We start from the raw sequence: 24,119 nt of genomic DNA, 5'->3' as shown, positions 1-24,119 counted from the left end.
TTTAGTTTTAGTAATTGATTAATTTTATGTGGCTTCATAAATAAATTAACATTCATGCAGTTCTTCAGCTGTAGGGTTAAGAATATCGACTCCAACACAAAACCCTGTGAATAACAGGACAGGTTCCAGTCTCAGTGATATGAGATGCAGCTCTAAGGTTGAGCAGGACAAGTACATATAGAAACAAGTCTACTGTCAGCAGCTATGAGACAGCCAGTGCTGTTCCTTGTCAGCGCTGTACAATCTGTCAGGTGTTTAGCATTGCTGATGAAGACTATGCTGTGCTCAGAAAGTGAGAAAGAGAACACCAAGGAAGCAGAAAGAAATTTCATATCAGTATGAACAAATTTGCAATGGCTTTTTTATTTATCACTTAATAGTCACAAATGACGATGTCAACACAGTTAGATACAAAGTGGCTAATGCCATGTTATCTCCCAACACTAAGGCATCCCAAGGGCTTCAAAGTAAGAGCATGTCTGGTCTCCTGAGATAGTAAAACACACCGGTGGCTGCATTCCTCTCCACACTTTGTGCAAGCCTATCACCTTCTCATTTCATGCTGAAAAGAAGGGCATCACATACGGCACTGGGCTATATGTGGTTACTTTTAAAGTTCTGTCAGAGAGGTTGTTCACCCGTTGACCAGCAGAGGCTGAGTACTTTATGTCCTGTTAAAGTTGAGCTTATTTCAGTATTTTCACATTTACATGTCTGTTGTGGAAAAGTTAATATCAAACAAAAACAGTTTTTACGTCCTGAAAATTTATGTGCAATAAAAGCTTTTGAAAAAACATATGTATATGTAATAAAGCTTTTTGCTACAATAATTCTAGAATAACATCCCTTTATAGATACAGGGTAAGAGGAGTATAAATGCTACAATATAATACACTATACACAAAAATCAGCTTCATTTTTTTTACCACTGTTAAGCTTTGTGTCCATCAAAAAGATGCTTGAGTTTTCTGAGGCCAACAGGAGGCAGTCTTGTTTAGCAGGAGATGATGAGGGCGTCGAGAGACTGCTGACTGTGTGTCTTTTCCAGAGGTCTGCCAGAAGACAAAATCTCACAAGCAGTGAGTTCATGATAGAGAGCGTTGAGCACCTCCAGAATATGGGCCTTGCCTGTGTTACAAACAGAGCAGATGTGATATTTCTGGGGGAGTCACATTACAGACGATCCAATGAGAATTTCCATTTAACTCCCTTTCATAAGTAACTGTAAATTTTCACGGCTGCATTTCACTGGAGTTGTATTGATTTCATTGGGAGTGAGGTCTACTAACCATGCTGCGGGTCACTGCAAGACTCCAGAGTGCTGAGCAAGATTTTCCCGAGAGACCTCCGTGAGACGTTCTGAAAGCGGCAGAGAACGTGTTTCAAATGAATTTTCAGGTAATTAACAGCCACTTTCATGGGAAGATTGTGTCTTGTAACTGCAAAGCTTCCAGCTTTTTTGACAAATTATTTACAAACACAAAAGAATGGATAAAAACCCCAACAGCACAAAGCTGACTTTTATTTTGAAAGTATACCCAAGGTAATGTCCATATGGAGATTTGTCCTCTAGCAAGGCAAATGCTTTCAGTTTGTTTTCCTTTCTGATATCTGACCAGAAAAAAATCATTCCAGTGCACCATCAGTGGATTTCTCTCAACTGCCAACCCTGCAAAATGATTTTCATTACTTTTAATTTAAGCTCACATGATGTTTTAATGCTGATTTTTAAGAAAATAAACAAAAAACAACCCCATATCTGTACAAAGCCTTGACTATTAGTTAAAACGTTCTTTACAAATTGACAAACAATTTTGTCAAGAAAAAAAACCAACAGTGACTAACCAGGTCTCTGAGCTGCTGGAGGAGCTGCAGGATGTCCACGAGCTTTTCCTCCACCAGAGACAGACGGACCCTCTCTGTTTCCAGCATCTGCAGCTCCATCTGAAGCAGCTCAGTCTCCTCAGCCTTCTGCTGCAGCTCCTGCATCAGCGAGTCCTTCATCTGGAAGACACGGCACAAAGACCAGTCACGTCTGGCATCAGGGTCGAGACTCACATTGCGGTTCATCTTGGAAGAACATCTGGTCTTTAAAAGCATTACAATAAATATAAAGGACACTAATGTTTTGTAATGAATTCAAGAAACTTACTTATGAAACATTACCTTGAAACCAGACAGAAGATAAGACAAGCCTAAAAACAGCATTACAGCCACTGTAGTTAGCAAGCAATACTCAAACAGAAAAAAAAAAGAGTACTGAATTAACTGGGGAGTACTTTTATTAACATAGCTGGTAATGAATTAACAGACAATGAATGGAAGTGTATATGTTACCAGTAATGGAAGGAACATGTCACCCAGTACAACAATGTGGTTGATGACTCTTTATTTCAGGTCTGTTGACCTTCAGTGCTTTTAAGCTGTAGGATAACTTCTTTGTTAATTTTAGACTTTTTGGATTTACAGGAAGAAAAGCTACCAACCTAGCCAAGACCAAACACAAGTTAGGAACTTCTAAAGTTCCAATCAAAAGTTTGCAGACACTTATCAATATCACAAATATCAGTATCATGTAGTATGTTTTAGACAATGTGAGTAATATCAACTCAGCGTTAGTGAAGGGAAATCCCTGCAGCGTATTGGAGGACAAAAGTCTCACCCCACACATCCTGCACACACACAAAGCCTCAGTGTCAGGACTTTGTTTGGTTTGGACTTTTCCTCTCCAAGTGCTGAGATGTTCTGGGAACACATTACATCACGGTCCCCCTTCTGCCTGTCTTCCTGTGTTGTGAAAATAGCACTCGACTGTGACGAAAGGGCTTTAAATTCATGATATTTTTTAAGTGTCATGCAGCAACAAAGAGGGGTGTGTTTCTGTGGTCAGGTCCTGTGGCAAACAGCTGCAAACACACCCACACACAGAGAGAGGGAGGCTCTGTGTGTGTGTGTGTGTGTGTGTGTGTGTGTGTGTGTGTGTGTGTGTGTGTGTGTGTGTGTGTGTGTGTGTTTGTGAGTGGCTGGTGGTTTGGTTAGATGGAAGTTCAAGGATCATAGCATTAGCTGTGGTTTAGCCTTTGAAGCCCTCCACTTTCAGAACAACCTTTACCAGTCATCTCTAATCTAATTTCACACCGTGCACAGACCCACAAAATGGCTTGGGATGTAAAGCAAGTCAGAACAATGAGAGAACGTTTTCATAGAAATGGATCCAACAGAAGGCAGGTGAAACCACAGAAGCCCACCCTGGTGTGAGGGATGACAGAGTTGGCTTGTACCTGGTCCATGTCTATCTCTGCCTGGCTCTCCTTCAGCTCCAGCTGCTTATGCAGCCTGGTCACCCTCTCAAGGAGCTCCACCACAGCGCTGCAGCTCTCTTCGCTTCTCGAGCTCCCAAAATTAGACATTAACTTCTTGAATGCCTTGTCCTCACACCTTATCGAGAACACATAATAGAAGATTAGAAGTCAGTCAGGCTGACCCACAAACTGTATAGAAAAGATGGACACACCCACTGTGACATCACGTATTGGATTGTGGACTACTTTTTTTTGTATGCCATGACTGAATGAGGCTGGAAGCCCAGGATAGCAGTCAGTGTCAATCACAATATAACTAATGTCTAAAGCTTACCCTGGTTTTATGTCATTGTTTTTATTTTATATTTTACTCTAAATTGGACCTAAATTGACCAAACAGAAAATCATTTACTGAAGAAGAATAGAAACTAGGGACTGAGAATGTTTACTGAGGTAGTTAATCACGACTTCTATACAATCAGACTTCGTTCTACAACCAGATATACGACAAATTATATGATAGCGTGAACATGCCATACCTTTCCCCACAGCAGGATAGCCTGGCTAAGATCCTCTTCACCTCGTCCACCTGCCTCTGTTGATCTCCGGTCCACTTGTCCTCCTCTTCGTCTGAGGCTGCCTGGCCCTCCACTGAGCGGAACAGCTGCTCCTCCACTGGACAACACATCATCATTATCACCATCGCTATAACTATTATCACTATCATTATCACTGCAGAGGTCCAGACAAACAACAAAGGCTTGAGGCTCAAACAGTTAATACAGTGTTTATTTTCCTGAGTGAACAGAAAAATCTGTGGGGCCTGGACGGTTGTCAGACTAATAAGACAATACTTGTGATTAGCTATTTTCTAATGTTTTATATAATGAACCATTAATTGACTAATCACCAATGATATTTAAAAAAAATAAAATATCAACACTAGATTAAAATTGCACATAAAAAGAAATCATGTAAATAATTGAATAAATGTTGTTTTTGTATATTTTCTCCAGCTCCATGTGGTTGTATTTTGTGATTAATTAATTTGCCAAAAAGAAAAAAAAAACCTCTTCTGGTTAAAAGGGAGTCTTTCTCCCCACTGTTGCCAAGTATTTGCTTACAGGAGATCATTTGATTGTGAGAGTTCGTTCTTTAATATTGTTGGGTCTTTGAAAGCTCACTCAGTATTTATTTGCTTAGACTTGCATTTAAGATCATACGTGAGTGCCTATAGCATCAGCACAACATTCTGTACTTCAGAGGAAATATCATCTTACTCTTGTCTGGGGTGGTTACAGCACATCCTGTTGGGGAACAGCGGTCATGCTGGGTATCCAGGCAGCATCTCTGGCCTGGCCTGCTGCTAACACTCAGCTGCTGCTCTGCCCTGGCGCTGCTCGGGAGTTGTAGTTTCGACACTTCTGACCTGAAAGAAAGTGCTGCGAGTTCAATGTAACCCTTTTTCTGCAAATATTGCCATATATGCTGCTGCATGCAAACTGACAGTGGCCAAAGGGGCTAAAACTGCTCTTCACATTTGCACAGATGAGAACAGTTCAGTCCAAACCAATTGGCAACATCAAAGTGAACATATCATGTAACACAAGGGAGTGTGTATTACGCCACAGCTACAACCGCCATGATAATTTTATAGAGGCCTGTGATGCTGTATGCCAAATCTGGGTGGGGTAATTGAAGCCAGACATTGCATCTTTAAGGCATTTTTACAGTAAAGTGGGTCAGTGGTAGAGAGCCACTTGAAGTGTGCAGGAGTTAGAAGTTTGCAAGACGTGACGTAAAGCATTTACGACATTTGTTTTCATCTGCAGTGGAGAAGACATGTATGACCTAGCGTATATTTCATGTATTTTCTTATGTCATGGTCACATTCAAGCATTCACTCCTGAAAAAAGACCGAGGCTGAAGTTAGGGCGGATCAATCGTTCTGTAATGGTTTGAATTTTCTAGGTTTCTTCTGCTGTCTGCTCTTTTGTGTTGGGGGAAATCCGATAGGGGGCCTTCATAAATCACAGAATAAGTGTTTCCAGATGATGATGTCTTGCCCAAGAAAAAAAAAAAAAAAAAAAAAAAAAGCAGAGAGAAAATCTCGGAAAGAGTTTCAGCAGCCTGGCTCTCTGAAGAAAAAAATAGAAGAAAAAAAAAAGATTTTTTAAGAAGTCACAGAGAACTCATGCTTATATCCTGTTGGCATGAGGCAATCTATGCTGTAAGATGAAATTATGCTCTGCATCTGTGGACTGCTTTAGCTTTGTGCAACACTGGAGAGAAACAATTGAAGTCACATGTTAACTTTAGCAAGATTTCTGGCAATCAATCAGAGGGTCGTCGTGTTTAAGTTATAGAGGGCGCAACGTTGGAGGAAAGAAGGAGTCAGTTCCCAAGGGACCAGCAGCTGCAGTGAGACGGACACAGACCTGAACACACAAAATTCGGCCGGTTACTGTGGAGACACTGGGACTTCTTGAGTGAGCTGGTGGAAGGCATTTTTTTCAAATTCAGGCTTTGGTGTGACTAACTGCACTTTAATTGACAGCGGTTGGAGGGAAGCTGCAGCCTCTGCCCATGAATACTGCAGTAAGCCATAGCCACTGATCAGGACTTTGACATGCACAGACGCTAATAAAACAGCTTTTTTACAAAGGAAAGATTACAGCCATAGGGTTCTGTTATATTTTTGGTTTCCCAAGTCTGTTTGTCTGCATCATAGCTTCCTTGTTACCTATTGTCATTTCCTGTTTTATTTTGGTAAAGATCTTTTGTCCCTCTTCTTGTGTAACATCCTGTTTTTGTCCTTTTCCCTCACAGACTGTATAAAAGATGCATGCCACGCCTGGCATCCATCTGTGGGCTGTGCATTTTGAAGCCTCAAGATTGATGTTTTGGACAATACAACATGCATGCTTTTTGAGGCTATATTCAGAAGCGAGGGTGTAGAATCCTAGCAAACTCAGCTAGCAAGCTGCATCCATAAACTATACGTGTGAAATGCACAGACAGGGGTATCCTACTTAATACTAAGTAACAGACTGAGGTGAAGTTTATCAGACAGCTATCAGCTACCTGTGTGAACACATTTGTCAATGAAACTAACTCAAGAATCCAAATGGATGAGTGATAAAAATAAATATATAAAAATACCCCCCCCCACACACACACACACACAATTGCTATGGAGGACAAAACTGTACATATGGGACAAAATCCTTTTATTGTACCAGTCTGTAAATGAGATTTTTAATGCTATAAAGGTGGACATTTTAAAATGAGTCTATGGGAACTGACTCACTTTTGGCTCCATCCTCAAGTGGCCATTAGAGGAAGTGCATTTTATAGCTCTACCATGTTGGCTTTGTCAGCCGTGGGGCCGCTGCCTTGTTTCACAAGAGTGAGGTTGTCTGCTCCGCCCTATGTTCACCTATGTTCAGACTTTATTTTTGTTGTATCAGCTTAAATAAAGCTTGTTTACTTCACTTAGTTTGCATTTGCATTTGGGTCCCTCTTTTCAGGCGATTTAGCCCATTTAAAGAAAACTTTGGTGGTGGTGGTGCTGAGTGGGGGAATTCCAACTGGATGAGTAGAGACACCTGAAAGCAGTCCAGGCAGACATCCCGGATAGTGGTTAGACTGTGGGATGCAGCAGACATAGTCAAAATTTGATCAGCAATTATTCTTGTCAATCTGCCAGCGTGGAAGCGTCTGACCTGCCAAAATGAAAATATCTATTAATCTGTTTTGTTGAGAGGCAGAGAAGGGAAAAAGATGCTGCAGATTTAATTTAGTAACTGACAGTACTGTGTAAAAGTTTTGAGCCACCCCTCATTTCTTTATATTTTGCTTCCAAGGAGCCAGACTCTAGTAATTTTTTTAAAAGTGGTCTTGAGCAGTAGTTCTCCAGGCTTTTTGAAGGTCTTTCTTTGGATATTAGCTGCTTTTTCACTCATTTCAGTCCAGTCCTTGTATCTGACCATTTTCAGTGGGATGTTTTTTTTTGCTTGTTAAGCCACTTAACACGGACTTAAAAACTATTCAAATAACGTAATGCCTGGAGCTCCCATCCTTGGCTTGTGTCGGGGGTGGCCAGCCTCCGGCAGGGTCAGCAGCCCATTGCCTCTGGTTCTCTGGGGCTCCTACCCTTTGGCTATGGGCGCTCCATCTGGGGCCTCCCTCTTCCTTCTGTGGGGGTGGGCATGTGGTTGTCATTGAGATGTGTGGCCTTGGGTCTTCAGTACTCGAGGGGCTGCACACGGTCCGGGTCTCCTGGGCTTTTCCTCTGTCGGGCTCTGGCTCAGGTGGGCATTGTTGCAAGATCGTGTGTTTGTTTGTGTATCATTTTTGTTTTCTCTCTTTTGGGCCTGAAGAACTTTTCCTAAAGAAATTACAAGCTGCCACCTAACAGAGTTCAGGCTGTGTTGAAGAATAAATGTCATTCCAAATACTGACTTTCATGCTAGTTAGAATTGCACAACTTCTGTTTTTGCCTTATTTGCTGTTAGTCAATGTACGTTTGCATGTTTCAATAAATCCCTGCACCTATTTCCCATTTTTCTAGCAAAATATAAAGAAATAAGGGGTGGCTCAAGACTTGTGCACGGTATTCTGTGTGTAAACCTGTAGTCTGAAAAAATATTTTATTTGAGCTTCGTGTACTTATTTCAACTTAAGAAAATCATTCTGGGCTGGAATTCATTTAGAATGATGTTCAGTAACAGTTTAAAAGGATGTAAACAAATATTGATGCTAAATGCTCACCATATACAGAGCTTAACAAAATTATTAAAAAAAACCAGGAAAGCACAAATATTTTAGAAATCTGTCCAAAACTTTTTTGAAACAAAAAAATTCTATTGTTATTTATTAGATAAATAACTGTCATTTGATCTGAGTCAAAAAATCTTTACTATTTTTTCAGCTGTTTTGTAAAACAGTAAATATAAATATTCACAGATAACACAAATTATTATATTTTAGCATCAAAAATATCATTTTTATTAAAGAGGTCGTGCACACTGGTGGATTAACCATTACAGAGACATGGGGTGGCTGCTGCTTCAGGAGGTGGAGCATCTTCTAATCGGAAGGTTGGTGGTTTGATTCCTGGCTGCTCCAGGCTGCATGCCAATGTATCTTTGGGCAAGATACTGAACCCCAAGTTGTTCTCTGATGCAACCGTCAGAGTATGAATGTGTATGGATGTTAGATAGAAAGCACTTAGCTGTAGAAGGAAGTGCATGTATGAATGGGTGAATGCAAAACGTGTTGTATAAAGTGCTTTGAGTGCTCAGCTTGAGTAGAAAAGCACTATATAAGAACTAGTCCCTTTACCATTCCATTTACATAAAGAATGATTTTGGTAATTACCAATAGTGTTAATTTAGGGCAGCTGTGGCATAAACAAGCTGTGCATTTAGCACTAAAGGCCTGAACAGAGCTAACAGGGAAACAAGAATTAACAGTGAATGTTGCTGTGTGTTGGCTTAAAGGCTGCTAAAACCAATATGGCCATCTCAGGCACACAGCTCTAGTGTCGAACATACTTGCTGTTCAAACCTTAGTTTACAAGAAGCAGCAAGTCAGAAGAAAGTTGGCTTCAATGGAGGTGAAAGTGGCATGTTTCAGACAGAGGATAAATCGAGGGGCTGCACCCAGGCCCAGTAAAACACAATCTGGATTATTTTGAACTATCAATCATGCAAAGCTGCTCTGGTAGAACAAACATGTTCTAAGAACAGTTATTTTGTCCCTTCATCAGAAAAAAAAAAAAAAAGAACACAGAAACAAACAGAGGTCATGGTTATGGTATAAATCAGTTAGAGAATCAAGCCACAATTTAACTGTGTACATCTGCTGGAAACTTAAAAACAGGCTGTATTGTTTTTGAGGAAGTATTCTACAAGTGCAACAGATGGAGAGGTTAATCAATTTCACATCTCCTTCCCACTTGCTTTTATCAGATTCATGTATCAAAAGACACTTTCTGGCTGATCTCTAGCCAAAATTAAATTGAGACTTGGAATGAGCTCATAATGTCAATGTCTGAACTGAATAAAAGGAACTTTAATATTGCATATGTATGCGGAGAAGCCACACATATATTTCTTGACATACATATATTATTGGTTTGACAGTGAAAAATTGTCTAGCGGTATGAATTTTGTAGCCTATATAATACAGGCTAATTAAAACTGATCCCTAAAGGCGCACACAGCAGTAAATATACACATGAAGAGCTTTATTGTGCTATGTCAGGGCATTTCTAATTAATAGTATCCTGCATTCTATTAGCAAAAGTTTAAAGCCATTCTTTAGGCTGGTGGGAGGCAGTCAAGCTGTTTGTTGTTAGAGCCAGGACACCCAGAGTCCCCCCCTGTGTTTATTACTGCATGGTGCTGAAGTGAACTTTTCATCAACATAACCTCTCCTCCCCCATCATTGTCGACCTTCTTCCACTCCCACAAGAGCAGTTTCCTCTTTCAGGTGTCATCAGTCAATGACGGTCTGCTTTCCCCGCAGAGGTTAAAAATGAGGGCACGCTGTAAACCTGAGCTTGCACTTGAAGTTCGCCAGTTGTTGGTGCCCTGCAGCATGACGGAGACAGGCAAGAGGACTGTGTTTACGTAGCTGACGGTTATTAATCAAGTCCTCTTGGGCTGTGCTTGTACAATGAGCTGGTTTCTGGGATACAAATAAAGCACTTCTAGGGATGTGATTATTGTTTTGCACTAGCTGAGGACTTGATCCAAAAACCAATGGCTGTAACATTTACAGAGGGTGGTTAAACTTTCCTTAGCCAGCAAAGTGCAAAGAAACCCCTTAAGTCAAACAAACGATGGTATTAAAAGTGCAGGGAAGTTTTACAGGGCCAGAAGTCCAGCGAGGGTGGGTGGCGCACACTTATAAGATATTTTGTGTGTGATGTTTTTTCTGCTGATGTCAGCTTACCTCCAAACCAGAGAGAACAGGGCGGCACTTCAGCGTGAAAACGAGTCTACTTGGCAGTGTGGGGTTTCGAAGGCTGCTCAAGAACAACAGCAAGACAGCAGCAGCAGAATGCCACGGGTCCCAGACATCCCTCAAGTGTGTTTTCCACATTATTTAAAGGGTAAGAATGCCATGGCAGCACCTGCTCCCCACAATGCTGCAGCTCTAGAGCTGAGGCACATAAATGGTATGCTAGACCCTCCTCTTCTCTGTGCTCTCAGGCACCATACAGAGAGCATGAAAAGGCCAAGAGATTATGCCTCCCTTGGGGCCTGCATTCAGAGGTCCTAAGGTTAGAAGAAGCCAGCAAATAAAAAGTGAGTTTTAAACTTGCACATGTAGTACGCATGTGCTTGGGTGTGTTCTCTAAAAATCCCTGGACTTTATAAACTGAGACACCTGAATCTAAGGGGATATTAAAACTTAATATTTTTTTGGATGAAAAGCAGTCAAAGTTCACTTTTAATGACTGATCTGGACTCTCCACTTCATGTCTTTTCTTTCGGGCACAAAACTAATGAATAAATCCCTCCCTCTTGCTTTGGTCCCTTGTAAAAGATGTTTCATTTCATGAACAAACAGCTGAATGTTTGTTTCTTCCTCCAGATGGTAGGCTTTCCTCCCCCTCATTCCATTTTGTTCCTCTCGCTGTGCTTCCCATTGTCTAATATGTCTGGCCCACAGAGCTCTATAGACAACAGTGACTGATTTAAGCTCCCTTTGACTCCTGGAAATAAAGAGAAAAATTGAACCAAAAGTAACAAATTTATATCATCACAGCTGCACAAAGACTTCTCCAGAGATGTGCTGATCAACTGCTGCTGAAGGTGTGGCTCCCATCTGAATCTCAGCCTCGGCTCTGCTCTCACATTCAACCCAAAGCAATGGCAGACGTGTTATGCAACAACACCCACATACTGAGGACCACATTTTTTTTTAAATGGACCTCTGCTGGGATGTTGTTGGAAAGTTGAAAGGGGACTTTTTAGAGGAAATTTGTACGTTACCAAATACTTTATTTTATATTTTATATATATATATATATATATATATATATATATATATATATATATATATATATATATATATATATATATATATATAAATGAATAAATAATCTAGAGCAGTCAGATAACTAAGCTTGGCATAGCATGTAAACTAAAAAAAAAAAAGGATGTGGTGCTGTGCAAGACAAAACAATGTGGAAGCTTTGCTAAAGTTCACTAAATAGAAAATTTGTACACATTAAGGTAACAAAATAATAATAATAAAGTTATATTTCACAGTTATATATTTGCCATTGTTGGCTTTAAGTTAAGTTACTTAGTTAAGCTAGTTATCTACAGGCTATAGCTTTATGGTTATTGTACTAAGACTAAATATTATCTTTGTGCAGATGCCTTGGCAAAGGCTAACTTACCTACCTTGCTTAATTTGTGCTAAGCTAACTTGCTCCTGGTTACGCTCCATATTTTAAGCTAAAGCTAGATAGTAGCTTTGTGATTATAGCAGGGTCATTATCTTACAATATAAAGCACCTTGAGGTGACTGTTGTGATTTGGTGCTATATAAATAAAATTGAAATGAATAGTTTTAATGTATATGTAATGCTAATACATATATATGTTAGGTATTTAACTCTAGTCATTGAATTATCCATCTTCAGAGTGCTGCCTAAATGAATGGCAGCCAATTTTGGTAAAAGTACATGAACAGGCTCTCTGTAGACATATGTAAGTGTGGCAGCACTAATCAAGGTTTGAGAATTTATGGACTCATGGAACATTTTAGTATTAGTACTATCTTTAGTACCATCTTTGTCCAAGGACTTCAGCCTTTTCACAATTCTACACTGATCAACTGGTTGGTCAACTGGGTGGATGAATGTCCACCCTTTTATTCAATAAAATTACCTGCCTATTGTGAATCTTACAATTAATGACTGATTTGTGTTTTTTTAAAAAAGGCCTTCTCTACTTTTTCAGCTGACCCATCTTACAATGAGAAACTGGTATGTCTTTGAGACATTTTAAAATATAGTCCCTACACCCTGGGAAACAGTGCCAAGCTACATAAACTTTAAATGTTCTAAAAAATGGTTGATGTTGTGTATAGCACTTTGGATGCTCAAGCAGAATAGAAAAGTGCTATATAAGAACCATTCCATTTAGCAGCATCATGAAGATATGTGATTATCTATTTCCACTTTGGACTCTGCAGGAGAAAAGCTGTACCAATCCTACAGCAACGTAGCTGGATCTCAGGAGATCTCACAGTGTCAGAGCTAATCTCATTACTTGTCACAGCATTTGAGGAATAAGCCGTGGAGATAAAGTTACGGTCGATCATTTCAACAGCTATTTGACCTACTAGGCTACTGCATACAATCTGTGATATTTGAGACAGTACATTGAAAAAAAAAAATCATGAGTTTATTTTAAAGTAACTCATAGTCACATTATTTTGGAGAAAGAGATAAAAGGGCACCAAAGAGCTACCGCACGTTCACTTCTAACTGTGTCCTTGGATATAATGTTAGTGAGCAAGCTTTGAGGCTTTCGGTGAGAATATCTATGGGGCTTGGTTGCTAAGATCCATAGGATGGGGGTGCCTATGTGGTATTGCTCATTTGGGAGCAGAGTGAAAGAAGTGAGCAAAGATTGATGAGAACAGTCAGTCTGCTGAGGTTCTCACTCAATGGAGCTTTCACTTGCCTTTGTGGTATTGAATTATTTGCCATTAGGGCATCAATGGAGGGGCAGTGAAAAGCCTTTTCACAGTCTGCATATATTAGTGGTGCTCAGGGTTAAAAAAGGAAGGGTACCGTGGCTGCTAAAATTGTTTTTTTTAGAGTCACCTATATGCAGGTAGAAGTGAAGATTTTAAATCATATGGCTCTGGTTGTCCATGACTACGTAATAGCAGTATTATGTAGACATTACAAGCATTTAGAGACATCTGCCAGACCTGCAGACACTGATTATATGGTTGCAGTGGGAACAACAGAGCCAGAGATAAACATTAAACCAATGGCTTTGTACTTTGAAAGTGCAATTACACCCTTACTTCCACCAAAATGAATAGTTCCCAACAGTAGTGGAGCTCAAGCAAAACCGACCTGCCACACACGAAGCCCCATTCAATAAACTCAAACACAACAAGACTGAAAATTGCAATAGTAAGCCACATCAAGCCTTTATAAATAGCATGGGAGAGCTTTCCAGGCATGACGCCAGAAGTAAACAGAGTCATTTCAACCTACTGTAGGAGGAATTATAATTCATTATGGTAGATTCTCACCACAAAGGCCTTTCTAATGCAATAACGTGCCAAAACAAGCCCTCGTTTCTCATGACACTTGCTATGCTCGGGGTTCAACAGCTGCTTGAACCTAACAGAGAGGTTTATGTCTAGTCTATGCACTCTCTCTGTAAACTTGGGCCACTATTTCTTTTAGTGCATCAACCCACAGCTTATGTAAAGGCACAGGACAACATATGAGCCCTTTAAAAAAAAAAAAAACTCCACCAGTTGTTTATCTTAAACATCCACCTCAGATCAACAGCACTGGACAGAAATGGACATTTAGCACTTTTATTTTTGCAGATTTTCTGGAAACGTATTTATGCTTGTACAATCCTCATCGGCCTAGCTTTTAGTATATTTCCTACAAGACAGTTTGTAAGACAGGGTGTCTAAAGTCAAAACATTGACACTCACCATGGTGACACTGCTGTGAAACTGCCTTTATGGTCTCCCTACAAAAATGTTGATTATTGTACAAACTGCAACAGTAGAGTGAGGACATCTGGACAACCTCTCCATGAAGTAAATATCAATGTACAAGAGGTGTAAGTAGTGTGAAAAAAAAAAAAAAAAAAAAAAAAGCTGGAGAAAAAATTTCAAACTGTGTCTATTTTCACTCTCTTTGGCAGGATAGACTGTTTTGGTATTGCTGTTCTTTGAAGTTTAAATAGATTGGTGATTAATTGATTCTAAACTTGGATGATTATAACATTTTGGATGTGAGGTAAATAAACGGGAAACGGGGCAGGTTGGTGATAGGCCGGGACTCGAGCCTGCGCCGCCTGCACTGCAAGGCGGCATATGTATGCATATGTGGTCGCCTGCTCCACCACTGAGCTACCCGGGCGCCCCAGTACATGACAATGTTATGTAAATGTAATCTGCACAAACATCTGTTAATTTGATCTAAATAACAGACTAATAAAATGCTAGAATTTCACTCTCCAAATCTTAAATACTAACTTCTTGGTTAGGCTGTTCCACACAGCAGACAATATTATTTGTCAGATAATTCCAATAAAAAAATGTTCCAAAAAATGTACGAGGCAGTCACAATGTAATGTCTGTGAGCTAAACTGCATTATGCGGGTGAGGGACATACATGAATGCAGATGTGCAGTGGGCAACTGTAGAAGCAAACCCACACCTAATTTTGCTTATGTATCAGGTAGGCAAGTGAGTGGGCATCTTTGAGTCTTGCATACTGTTCCTTATAATTTTTTGGTACTGGGTACAAACACACAGGCAAAACATTCTTGCTGCAAGTTACGTGATGTTGTAATGATTGCCAGTTGTTGCCTTAAACGCAGCAAGAAATGAAGCAATGAGAAAGAAGACTGCCAGCAAGAAAACATCAATGCAGAAGACAGGATTTGAGACATTAACGATGCTGCAAATGTTTTATAATGAAGAAAATGTCATCAAGATGTTTGTTAGTTGGAGACAGTGTTTTGGTAAGAAATAGAATTTGTGTTTGGGATTAACAGCACTTCAGTCAGTTAATTGTTCCAAGCGTCCTCTACCACTACAGCAAGTATTTAGTTAATATAAAAACAATGGCAGTTCAGTCAAGATGGTGCAGGGTGCAGTCCTGACAAAATCCTATACTCCTAAATAAACATTAACATACCAATGTTTGCTCAGACTGAAACACTACATGTGAATGTGAGAGTGTTTACCTGTAGTAGAGGAGCTCTGACTCCAGCTGAAGGATGTGTCTCTGCAGTGCAGACACATGATTTGCCTTTGCTTCCAGTTCCTTCACTTTACCCAGTCCGCTGAGCAGTGCCTGCCGGGCCTCCTCCACCTTCCTCCTCATAGCCACCTGCTCCCTCTTCAGAGCCCGGTTGCAGTCCTCCAAAGCGGCCACAGTCTCTTTAGAGCTCCACAGTTCCTGCTCCAGTCTCTGATTACAACGCATGGCTTCCTCCACCTGTCGTTCCCGTGAGCTACGCAGCAGTTCTATTTCATGGATTATGTTCTGAAGGCTTTTCAGGTTGGTGTTGGCCATTTTCTTCTGGATGGCTTGTTTCTGGCGGGCCACAAAACAGCCTTCGTCTGCTTTGTGTTTGGAGTGGCTTTTCCACAGTCCAACCTGAAGAAAAGAGGAACAAGTGAAATGAGATGTTCCCTTAACTTACTAGAATGACTAAGCAGGTCCTGGTTTTGTAGGAAATTGTAAATAAGTGCTGTTTTAACAGATCACAAAAATGGCCACAAGGCTGTGGTATAAATATCTCTTGCTGTTAAGTTGTCAGTTAACTCTGTTTCTGTGAGCTGGCACTATATAAATAAAAATGAATTTCTTTGAAAACTGAGTTGATGAAAACCTTTTTACCTTCATCTAGCATACATTTTTAGTTTAATGTCTCCCTAAAAACAACTTGCCTTCTTTAAAAGGGGCAGAATTTCTAAACAACCTATTAATGCTTGCACCTGCAAATCTCGTGGATTTTCACGAAGACTTATGAATGCTTATAACTGCAGAGGAGCTGGTTTAACCTGTTAAGAAGTCCCCACTGACCCCCTCCATGAGCATCTGAATATGAACCCTGTCTCCAGTCCAGCCAAGTTCTCATTAAGTCCTGTGTAAACAAGCCTGTAAAGCTGAAACAACATATGTCTAAGCTGGTGCTAATTCCCAAAGTCCAGAAACCATAAAACAAACTCAAAATTCAGAACTCAACAGTTGATATTTAGTGGTGGGAATGACTTAATTCTGCTTCTAACAATTCAACTTCTCCAAATTAATGAAGGAGGAGGAGTCTGGCTTCTTGGGGTCTTTAGGGGAGTGGGGCCACAGGACACACACCCATGTTTCCTGGTGGATATCCCTGAAACCTGGGTTTTACTTTCTTTACAGTAAATATTGGTTATAGATCATCCATTAATCCTTTAAAAGTCATCAATAACTACTTTTAGGCGTTGGTGACAATATTTGTTGGGTGGCCCCATCCCTTCAGGAAAGGTTGGGCCCCAACAGCATCTCTGTTCCCTTACCCAAAGCCTGTAGGTACATCACATAATGTGCATTTTTATGGGCTTGGGAGATCCAATTGAAATATATTCCATCCTAAAAATTACGCTCATATTTATCGACTCATATTCAAAATTCCCCCTCTCACCCGCAGAGCCAAACAGCGGGCATCACTGCTCTGAAGTGCGGCTCGCATGTCCTCGATCAGCTCCCTCAAACTCGCATTCTCATCTTCCAGTTTGGTTATCCGGTCCTCCGCTTCCTCCAGGGCCACGATCTCCTCGTAGCACTCCCGGGTGCATGATCCAAGCCTGCAGCCGGAGGCGTGCCGCCCCTCCGGGAAAGGAGAGGGGCTGCTGCTCGCTCCCACAGACAACAGCTTCTCTCGGCGTTTCAGCGGGCTCCTCAAGCGGATCTGAGTCTCTATGTGCTCGCTGTCCATCCCGACCAGCAGCCGGCCGTTCTCATACTGGCAGCCAGCCTTAGTGCTGAAGTATCCGCACAGTTTGGCGTGGAACTGTCTGAAGGTGAGCTCGCTGGGTAAATTGTCCAAAACGTCGGCGCATTCTGTATCCTCCGAGTCTTTGTTCAGTCCCAAAACTTCACACAAAATGTTAAAGTCCTCCACGGGGATTTTCCCCGCACCTTGATAGTCCATGTGGTGGAATATCTCCTGCAGATACTGATCCAATCCGGTGGCCAAAACTATAATTTCGTTCTCCACTCCCCGGTCCAGTCCGTAATGGTAAGCCAGAGTGCTGACTATCCATTGTGTCCTGCGCGCTGGTCGGCTGTATGGATCAATGGTGTCTATCGCGTCCATCATTTCCACTGAGCAAAGTCATATTTCCTCAAACTGAACTGAAGTTACTTTGTGGCTCTCTGCTGCATCCCGTGTGCATTTCTGCTCTCGCTCTGCACAGAAACCTGGGGCAGAGTGGCGCAGCTGAAATGAGGCGTGTGTTTAGCCCGAGCAGATTTGAATTTAGTACTGCCCCCAAAATCCGCAACCGGGGGTCCCACTCTGCAACAACACTACGCATACTATAGCGGCCTCGAACTGCCGTTTGCCTGAGTGTAATTGGCACCAGGTGTGTAAACTTTTGTCATTCACTTGGATTAGACCTTGCTAAGATGTAAGACGCCCAAGAGACTTATAGCCCATGCAGCAGAGGCATGGCTTTTATTTTAAGCTGAAGAAAATTTCACTGCATGGTCTGTGTGCAGGGAAAACACACTCTTATATGGGGGTTTTTGCACATCTCCCACCTTACTTTATGTATGATGTAATGAGAGTAGTGTGTTTGGTAAAAGTTTTCTTCTGTATTTGTAGTGTGCTTTTTCCTGATAATTTTCATTTTAGTGTAAGTAAGCTTGTTGTTCCTCCAGATAGGTGGACTATCCTTATATTTAACTTCTGAACATCCCCCAAGTCACTGAGCATCTCAGGGTGGAGCTGGGGATGGGATTTAGGTTTGGTGAGCATCTACATGTTTTAATAGACCCACATTTAAAAGTTTTTAAGAGAAAAAAACTGTAATGCCAAAACTGTTGGAGACTTCCCTTGAAATGTAACACAGGTAGAAGACTCAAATAAAGCCTAACCCTAACCCTAGACAGATCAGTGCATGGTGACCTCTTGGATGTTAGGCAATTAATCAGTCACTAAGGAACAGTTCAACTACACGTTCTATTTCAAGGGTTGGCTGCTTTTGTTTCAATTTTTTACAGTGTACAAAAATGCAGAAAATATTAAAAATGACATAACATAAATTTATTAAACTAATGTTGTACTTTCAATTCAGATCAGTTCTATTTATGATCCAAATTGCCATAGTTTCGAATCATACTGAGCACATTATGACTTTGTGTTATGGTCCTAGATAGAGTCAAAAAAGCACCACAAATGCAGGTATGCTTTAGAGTGGGCCCACTTTGGATTTGACAAGTAGCTACTGTAAAAGCACGTGCAGTGTCTCCGAGGTTCTCAGTTGGGTCCACCCCTCGTTTGCCACATCTGGTTTCAAAGGACCAATCTAGCAATGGCCAACCTGACTGAAATTTCTAGAAGCAAGTATTGGCAGCTTCCATAAACACATTTTGAGTCATGGCTTTGTCAATTAAGTGGCCAGGTTGAAGCACAAGATTAAATTCTAAGCTGATAAAGTGTGTAGCCTGCTTACAACCATAAATATGTTTTACTTTACTCAGTGTTAGAAGTAAATCTCTAAGAGCTTTCATATTATATTATTATATTTTTGAACATTATGTAGTTAACAGTTGTGGTCATAAGTCTTTGGCATGAACGCCATTGTAATTTTGGGCTTTTAATGATTTCTTTGAACTGTTCTTTTTCCAGGGTGGAATGATTGTACAGCATACATCTTTAATGACTTTAAAAAACAAGAATTGGGTGCATCCCAAAAATATATATACCCCAACTAATATTTGGCTAAATGTCCCTCAGCAAATTGCACCTCAACCAGACACTTTCCACAGCCACCAACAAGCTTCTGGCTGGATATTTGACCACTCTTCATGGCAGAATTGGAACACTTCTTTAAACTGGTTGGTTTCCTGGCACGAACATGGCTTTTAAGCATAGTCCACAAATTTTCAGAAGGGTTGAGGTTGAGGCTTTGGGAAGGTCATTCCAGAAGATTAATGTTAGTCTGCTTTATTTATTCCAAAACCAGTTCTGATGTGTGTTCGGGATCATTGTCCTGTTGGAACACACAGTTATGTCCAAGTTTCAACTGTCTAGCTGTTGATTTAGGGTGAAGTTGAAGAATTAGGAGGTAGTCCTCCTCCTTCATTATTCCATCCACTCTATGCAACTTTCCAGTACCACTGGCAGCAGAACAGCTCCGGAGCATGATGCTCCCACCCCCATGCTGGGAGCTGGTACAGTGTTCTTGGGTTTGAAAGTCTCACCTTTACTCCTCCGAACATATCTTGTCATTGTGGCCAGATAGCTCAGTCTTTGTCCTGTCTGACCATAAAACTTTTCTCTCCTTGGCAGCTGAAAATTTCAGTCGAGCTTGATGTTGATTTTGGAGTAGGGGGTTCTTTCGTAGTCAGCACCCTCTCAGTACATGGCAATGTAAAACTTGCCTTACTATGGACAGAGATGCTGGTTTTCCAGCAGTTTCCAGTTCATGGCAGGCTTGAGCCTTGGTGGTTTCTGGGTTGTTCTTGAACATCCTAATAAATTTCCTCTTATCTGAGGATGACAGTTTGGGTCTTCTTCCAGATGTTGGCAAAGTAGTGACACATCAGAATAACTTGTATTCACAGTACCAGTCAAAAGTTTGGACTGGTACTGCACATACAATTATTGACCTGATAAACTTAAAAACTGCAGTTGTTTAGAGCCCCGCCCCTCCACGACCACTAAAATGAGTTTCTTTCATTGGACGTCTGAAGAGCGCGTGAGGGCAGCGGCACACCTGACTTCCTTCACTACAGCCGTTGCCATGGACAACCAGTGCGTTGTCGCCGTGCGTTGCACTCCTGAAAAAAAAAAAAAATCATATAGTTTGAACTTTTTCTGACAGCCCAGCCTGCGTCAGCTTTAGAACTGTAACGAAGTTAGTTCATTCGCTCATGTCATTTATATAAATGGGAACGCATCGTCAGCATGTAAAGTCCTGTTAAAGTGACGGGAGGAGAAACTGAGGCTGAAGTTAACGAACTCTAAGGGCTGCAGAAGTTGGTAGCGCTAAGCTAACCTTCACCTCAAGCGACAGGAGCTCGGTTGGGCAGAGAAAACGGTAAGGTGAAGCGGGTTAAAAAGGAATTTTAGTGAAGCGGGTTAAAAAGGAATTTTACATAGATGGATAAATAGGTGCGCGCGCATGTGTATAGACCACCTGTCATAGAAATTAGAAAACACGAATATTTTAGAAAGCTGTCAATATTGACATTGTATTGTTATTTATTCAGTGAAAATAACCATGTAATGTTCAAAAAATATTCAGGTAATGAGTGAACTAGAAATGCATCACAATAAATCAGAATCAGAATCAGAATCAGAAGGTTTTTATTGCCATATGGGTGAACAGGTTCACAGCATTAGGAAATTGCTGCGGTACTTCGTGCTTACAGAAAAAAAAAAAAACAAATAAGTATAAAAACTATAAGACAATATACAAGTATACAAATTGCAAATATACAGAGATATTAGAGCTTACAAAATATACAGTGCAGAGACTAATTAAAAGATAAAAGAATGTAAACTATATTCCACTAATATGTACATCAGTGCAGTCAGACAGGTGCATAGACATAGGGTCATCAGCGTTTGTGGAGGGTGGTGGTAACAGTCTTAGGGTAATTGTTCATGAGTCCAACAGCAGAGGGGAAGAAACTGTTCTTATGGCGGGAGGTTCTGGTCCGTATGGACCGTAGCCTCCTGCCTGAGGGGAGAGGGTCAAAAAGTCTGTGCCCAGGGTGAGAGTGGTCGGCTGTGATCCGACCTGCACGCCCCAGTGTCCTGGAGGTGTACAGGTCCTGGAGAGATGGGAGGTTACAGCCAATCACCTTCTCAGCAGAGTGCACAATGCGCTGTAGTCTTTGTTTGTCCCTAGTGGTGGCTCCAGCGTACCACACAGTGATGGAGGAGGTGAGGATGGACTCAATGATGGCAGTATAGAACTGCACCATGGTCCTTGCTGGCAAGTTGAATTTCTTCAACTGCCGCAGGAAGTACATCCTCTGCTGGGCCTTTTTGACGACAGAGGTGATGGTGGGCTCCCACTTGAGGTCCTGGGTGAAGGAGTTTATGGTTCAGTGTGAACCAAACTGTGGTTCTGGGAAATTGTTACACCCCATATCAGTGTGTGAAATCTACTTAGTAAAGGTTATTGAGACATCTTTTGTTTTTGAGATTGAGGCATACTTTGTTTTGTTACTTAAAATTAATGGATAAATTCTGTAGCTGCAGTCAAACATCTTACTCTAGATTATTTGCTTGGTATTTTTTCAGGGGATAAGTGAGAATATTTTTGTTCTACAGCTGTTTGATAAACAGGTGCCAAACAGACAGAAGTGTGTCTCGGTAAGGTGTTGGACAATCATTTCACAAACCAGTTCAGAGTGCCTTTGAATTGATTCTCGGTGTATCTGGTGCTCTACTGGAGGGTTGAACACCATTCTCCCAAAATAAATTCTCTAATTTGGTGGCTTGATGATGATAGTGGTAGAGAGCTCTGTTTAAAATCTCCCGTTTGGCTTTAGATCTGGTGATTGTGGAAGTCATAGAATATGATTCACATTTTTCATCCTCATCAAACCATTCAGTGAGCCTTTGTGCCTTGTGGATGAGGCATTTTCCTCAGGATAGAAATGTTTCATCAGAGCATAAAGTTGATCACACAGAACAACATTGCATTGATTTGCAGAGACCCTTCCTTTCAAAGAGACAAGTGGACTCAAACCATGGCGTAAAAACCCCCAGCACAGCATAAGAGAGCCACCAGAGCCACTCAGCATAGCGGTCAACGGAAGGGTTTTTAGGGCTAGGATTGTGATAAGATGCATCCTTACAATTACACATTTCTGTCTAGATGTAAAATGTAGCTTTATTTGCTATTTTCTTACAGTGTTTTTCAAGGAAACTGTTACAGCAAAATCTGACCCAAAGGCCAACATGTCAGAGAAGAGTGTTTGTAATCCAGCCTGTGATGACGGAGAAGTTACAGAGAGAGAACAGGAAGAAGTCCTCGTTCTTGAGACTGAATTGTTGTCTGGCACTGATTCAGATATCAGAGTGCAAACAGATGACAGTGCCTACTACGTCACATGGGCAGTTTACATAGCTCTAGCTGTTCCAGAAGGTAAGATAGTCCATAGAATATATAAACAATTATCGTTAGCTCTGTTTGGACAGGCAGAGTGAGAAGGACGAGTTTGGCGTGTCCTGCATATCTGTTGTAATGTGAAAAAGCCATGATTTGATCCTAAATCTCATCCCTAAACATTTTGGCTTTTGCAGGGGAAGTCGATGCTCCTGAAGAGTCTGAGAAAGCAAAAAAAATAAAGAATGTGTCAGGAAAAGTCCACAAGTCTCTGAGCTGCTATCATATTGAATACAAATTGTTGCCAGGTGATACTAAGACAGTTAAAGTGGACATGCTGTTCTTTGGGCCAGTAGCAAAAATATACAGAGAAGACAAATGCAAGGTAAATAGGACCCTGTGTGTGTGTGTGTGTGTGTGTGTGTGTGTGTGTGTGTGTGTGTGTGTGTGTGTGTGTGTGTGTGTGTGTGTGTGTGTGTGTGTGTGTCCTTAATGAACAATTCATGAACATCCTAAGTGGATGGAAGTAGCTACATGGTGTAGAGTTACTGTACAGTAAATAGTTCCCTGCTCAGGAGTTATTATCAAAGAGATGATTTCTGTGAACAAACTGACTTTGTTTTTGATTTTGATTCCTTCTAATGCAAAAATAAATGTGAACAGATTCTAAGAACATGGCTTGAGGGGGATCGGATTTGGGTTGGCTGGGCCCAGAAGTTTAACATCAGAGTCAGCAGGGATGTGCTGATCGGTCTACTTCCTGAGAAGATCAGGCTTCAGATATGGAACACTAAGGATAAATTGTGCAGCCAAGCCCGCTATGAAAGACTCAGAGCCATCAGACTGTCACAGGAGCTGTCTGAACATGAGACAGAGTGTGGTGAGCATCCATGTCAAGTTTTCAGTGACAAAAATATTACACCTACTCAGCACAAAAAGAGGTTTCAGCATTCCCTCAAAGGAAAATTCCCAGGATTGTAATATAAATGTGTTTTAACCATTTGAATCAAATGGTCAGAAATAACAGGGAAATACACAGACTTCTGTTAAGTGAAGAAACACAGTTTCTGTGATTAGTCCCATCCACAGGCCCAGCATGAGCCAGGAAAAACCCTGCTATTGTGTTATGGAATAATGAAACTTATGCTCTCACTCTAAGGTTTTATTGAGACGATGGTGAACAACATGAGGAGCCTATGTGAAAAGAAGCCAAATACATCTAAATGGCACAAAAGGGATATTTTCATGGGATCAGAAACAGGTATGTGCATCATGTTTACTTACTAAACTTGCAGTAGAATGAATATTTGATGTATACCAGTGTCTCATTAAAAATCTTTGCCACACATCAAACTTACATACTAATATATACATTTTTTTTCCCACAACTGAAAACAGGTTTTGAAAAAACCACAAGTGATGCTCATGACCTTGAGGACATGAAAAAATGTGGCACTGCATCATTTGAAATCAGTCCTGTTTGTTTGTTGGCAGGTGAGTCAATGTCATATTCACAGGAATAGCTTGAAAAGCAGTGCTGCCTAGATTTTGTGGCTGAAAACAAAGCACCATCTGCTTGTGATAATACTTCATCAATAAGAGCGTAACGTACAGCAGTTTATATATATACAGTCCTGTGAAGAAGTAGGGCCTAGTAGATTTGGATAGCTTTTTTCCTTATTAAATCATTTAAATACTGCATTTTGTATTTACTCGGGTTGTCTTTGTGCAACA

General features: G+C 40.9%; 2 protein-coding genes across 2 annotated transcripts in view; one reads left to right on the top strand and one right to left on the bottom strand.

Moving 5' to 3' along the window:
• Window positions 1-345: 345 nt before the first annotated feature.
• On the bottom strand, window positions 346-17,601 carry efcc1 (EF-hand and coiled-coil domain containing 1). Its single transcript, XM_030729815.1, has 8 exons — window positions 16,736-17,601; window positions 15,290-15,705; window positions 4,583-4,731; window positions 3,842-3,977; window positions 3,282-3,438; window positions 1,846-2,004; window positions 1,290-1,359; window positions 346-1,128 (listed from the first exon to the last, which is right to left on the bottom strand). Exons 1-8 carry the CDS (start codon window positions 17,411-17,413, stop codon window positions 995-997), a joined length of 1,899 nt encoding a protein of 632 aa, XP_030585675.1. The 5' UTR covers window positions 17,414-17,601; the 3' UTR covers window positions 346-994.
• Window positions 17,602-20,068: 2,467 nt separating this feature from the next.
• cfap92 (cilia and flagella associated protein 92 (putative)) overlaps window positions 20,069-24,119 on the top strand; it is a 15,691-nt gene continuing 11,640 nt past the window's right edge. The window contains exons 1-6 of the mRNA XM_030729329.1: window positions 20,069-20,360; window positions 22,191-22,424; window positions 22,583-22,770; window positions 23,049-23,265; window positions 23,545-23,646; window positions 23,784-23,879. Of these exons, the coding sequence (XP_030585189.1) occupies window positions 22,238-22,424; window positions 22,583-22,770; window positions 23,049-23,265; window positions 23,545-23,646; window positions 23,784-23,879 (790 nt within the window). The 5' untranslated portion in view covers window positions 20,069-20,360; window positions 22,191-22,237. The remainder of the gene's footprint in view (window positions 20,361-22,190; window positions 22,425-22,582; window positions 22,771-23,048; window positions 23,266-23,544; window positions 23,647-23,783; window positions 23,880-24,119) is intronic.

Source organism: Archocentrus centrarchus, chromosome 5 (assembly GCF_007364275.1).
Source record: "Archocentrus centrarchus isolate MPI-CPG fArcCen1 chromosome 5, fArcCen1, whole genome shotgun sequence".
Classification (NCBI taxonomy): domain Eukaryota; kingdom Metazoa; phylum Chordata; class Actinopteri; order Cichliformes; family Cichlidae; genus Archocentrus; species Archocentrus centrarchus.
This window is presented reverse-complemented; position numbering and strand designations above follow the sequence as displayed.

Excerpts from the sequence above, each read along its gene's own strand:
- efcc1 (XM_030729815.1), bottom strand. The coding sequence starts at position 17,413 with ATGATGGACGCGATAGACACCATTGATCCATACAGCCGACCAGCGCGC. Across the intron at positions 15,706-16,735 it reads CCCGCTGTTTGGCTCTGCGG|GTTGGACTGTGGAAAAGCCA; the intron begins GTGAGAGGGGGA and ends TCTTTTCTTCAG. Across the intron at positions 1,129-1,289 it reads TTGCAGTGACCCGCAGCATG|GCAAGGCCCATATTCTGGAG; the intron begins GTTAGTAGACCT and ends TTTGTAACACAG.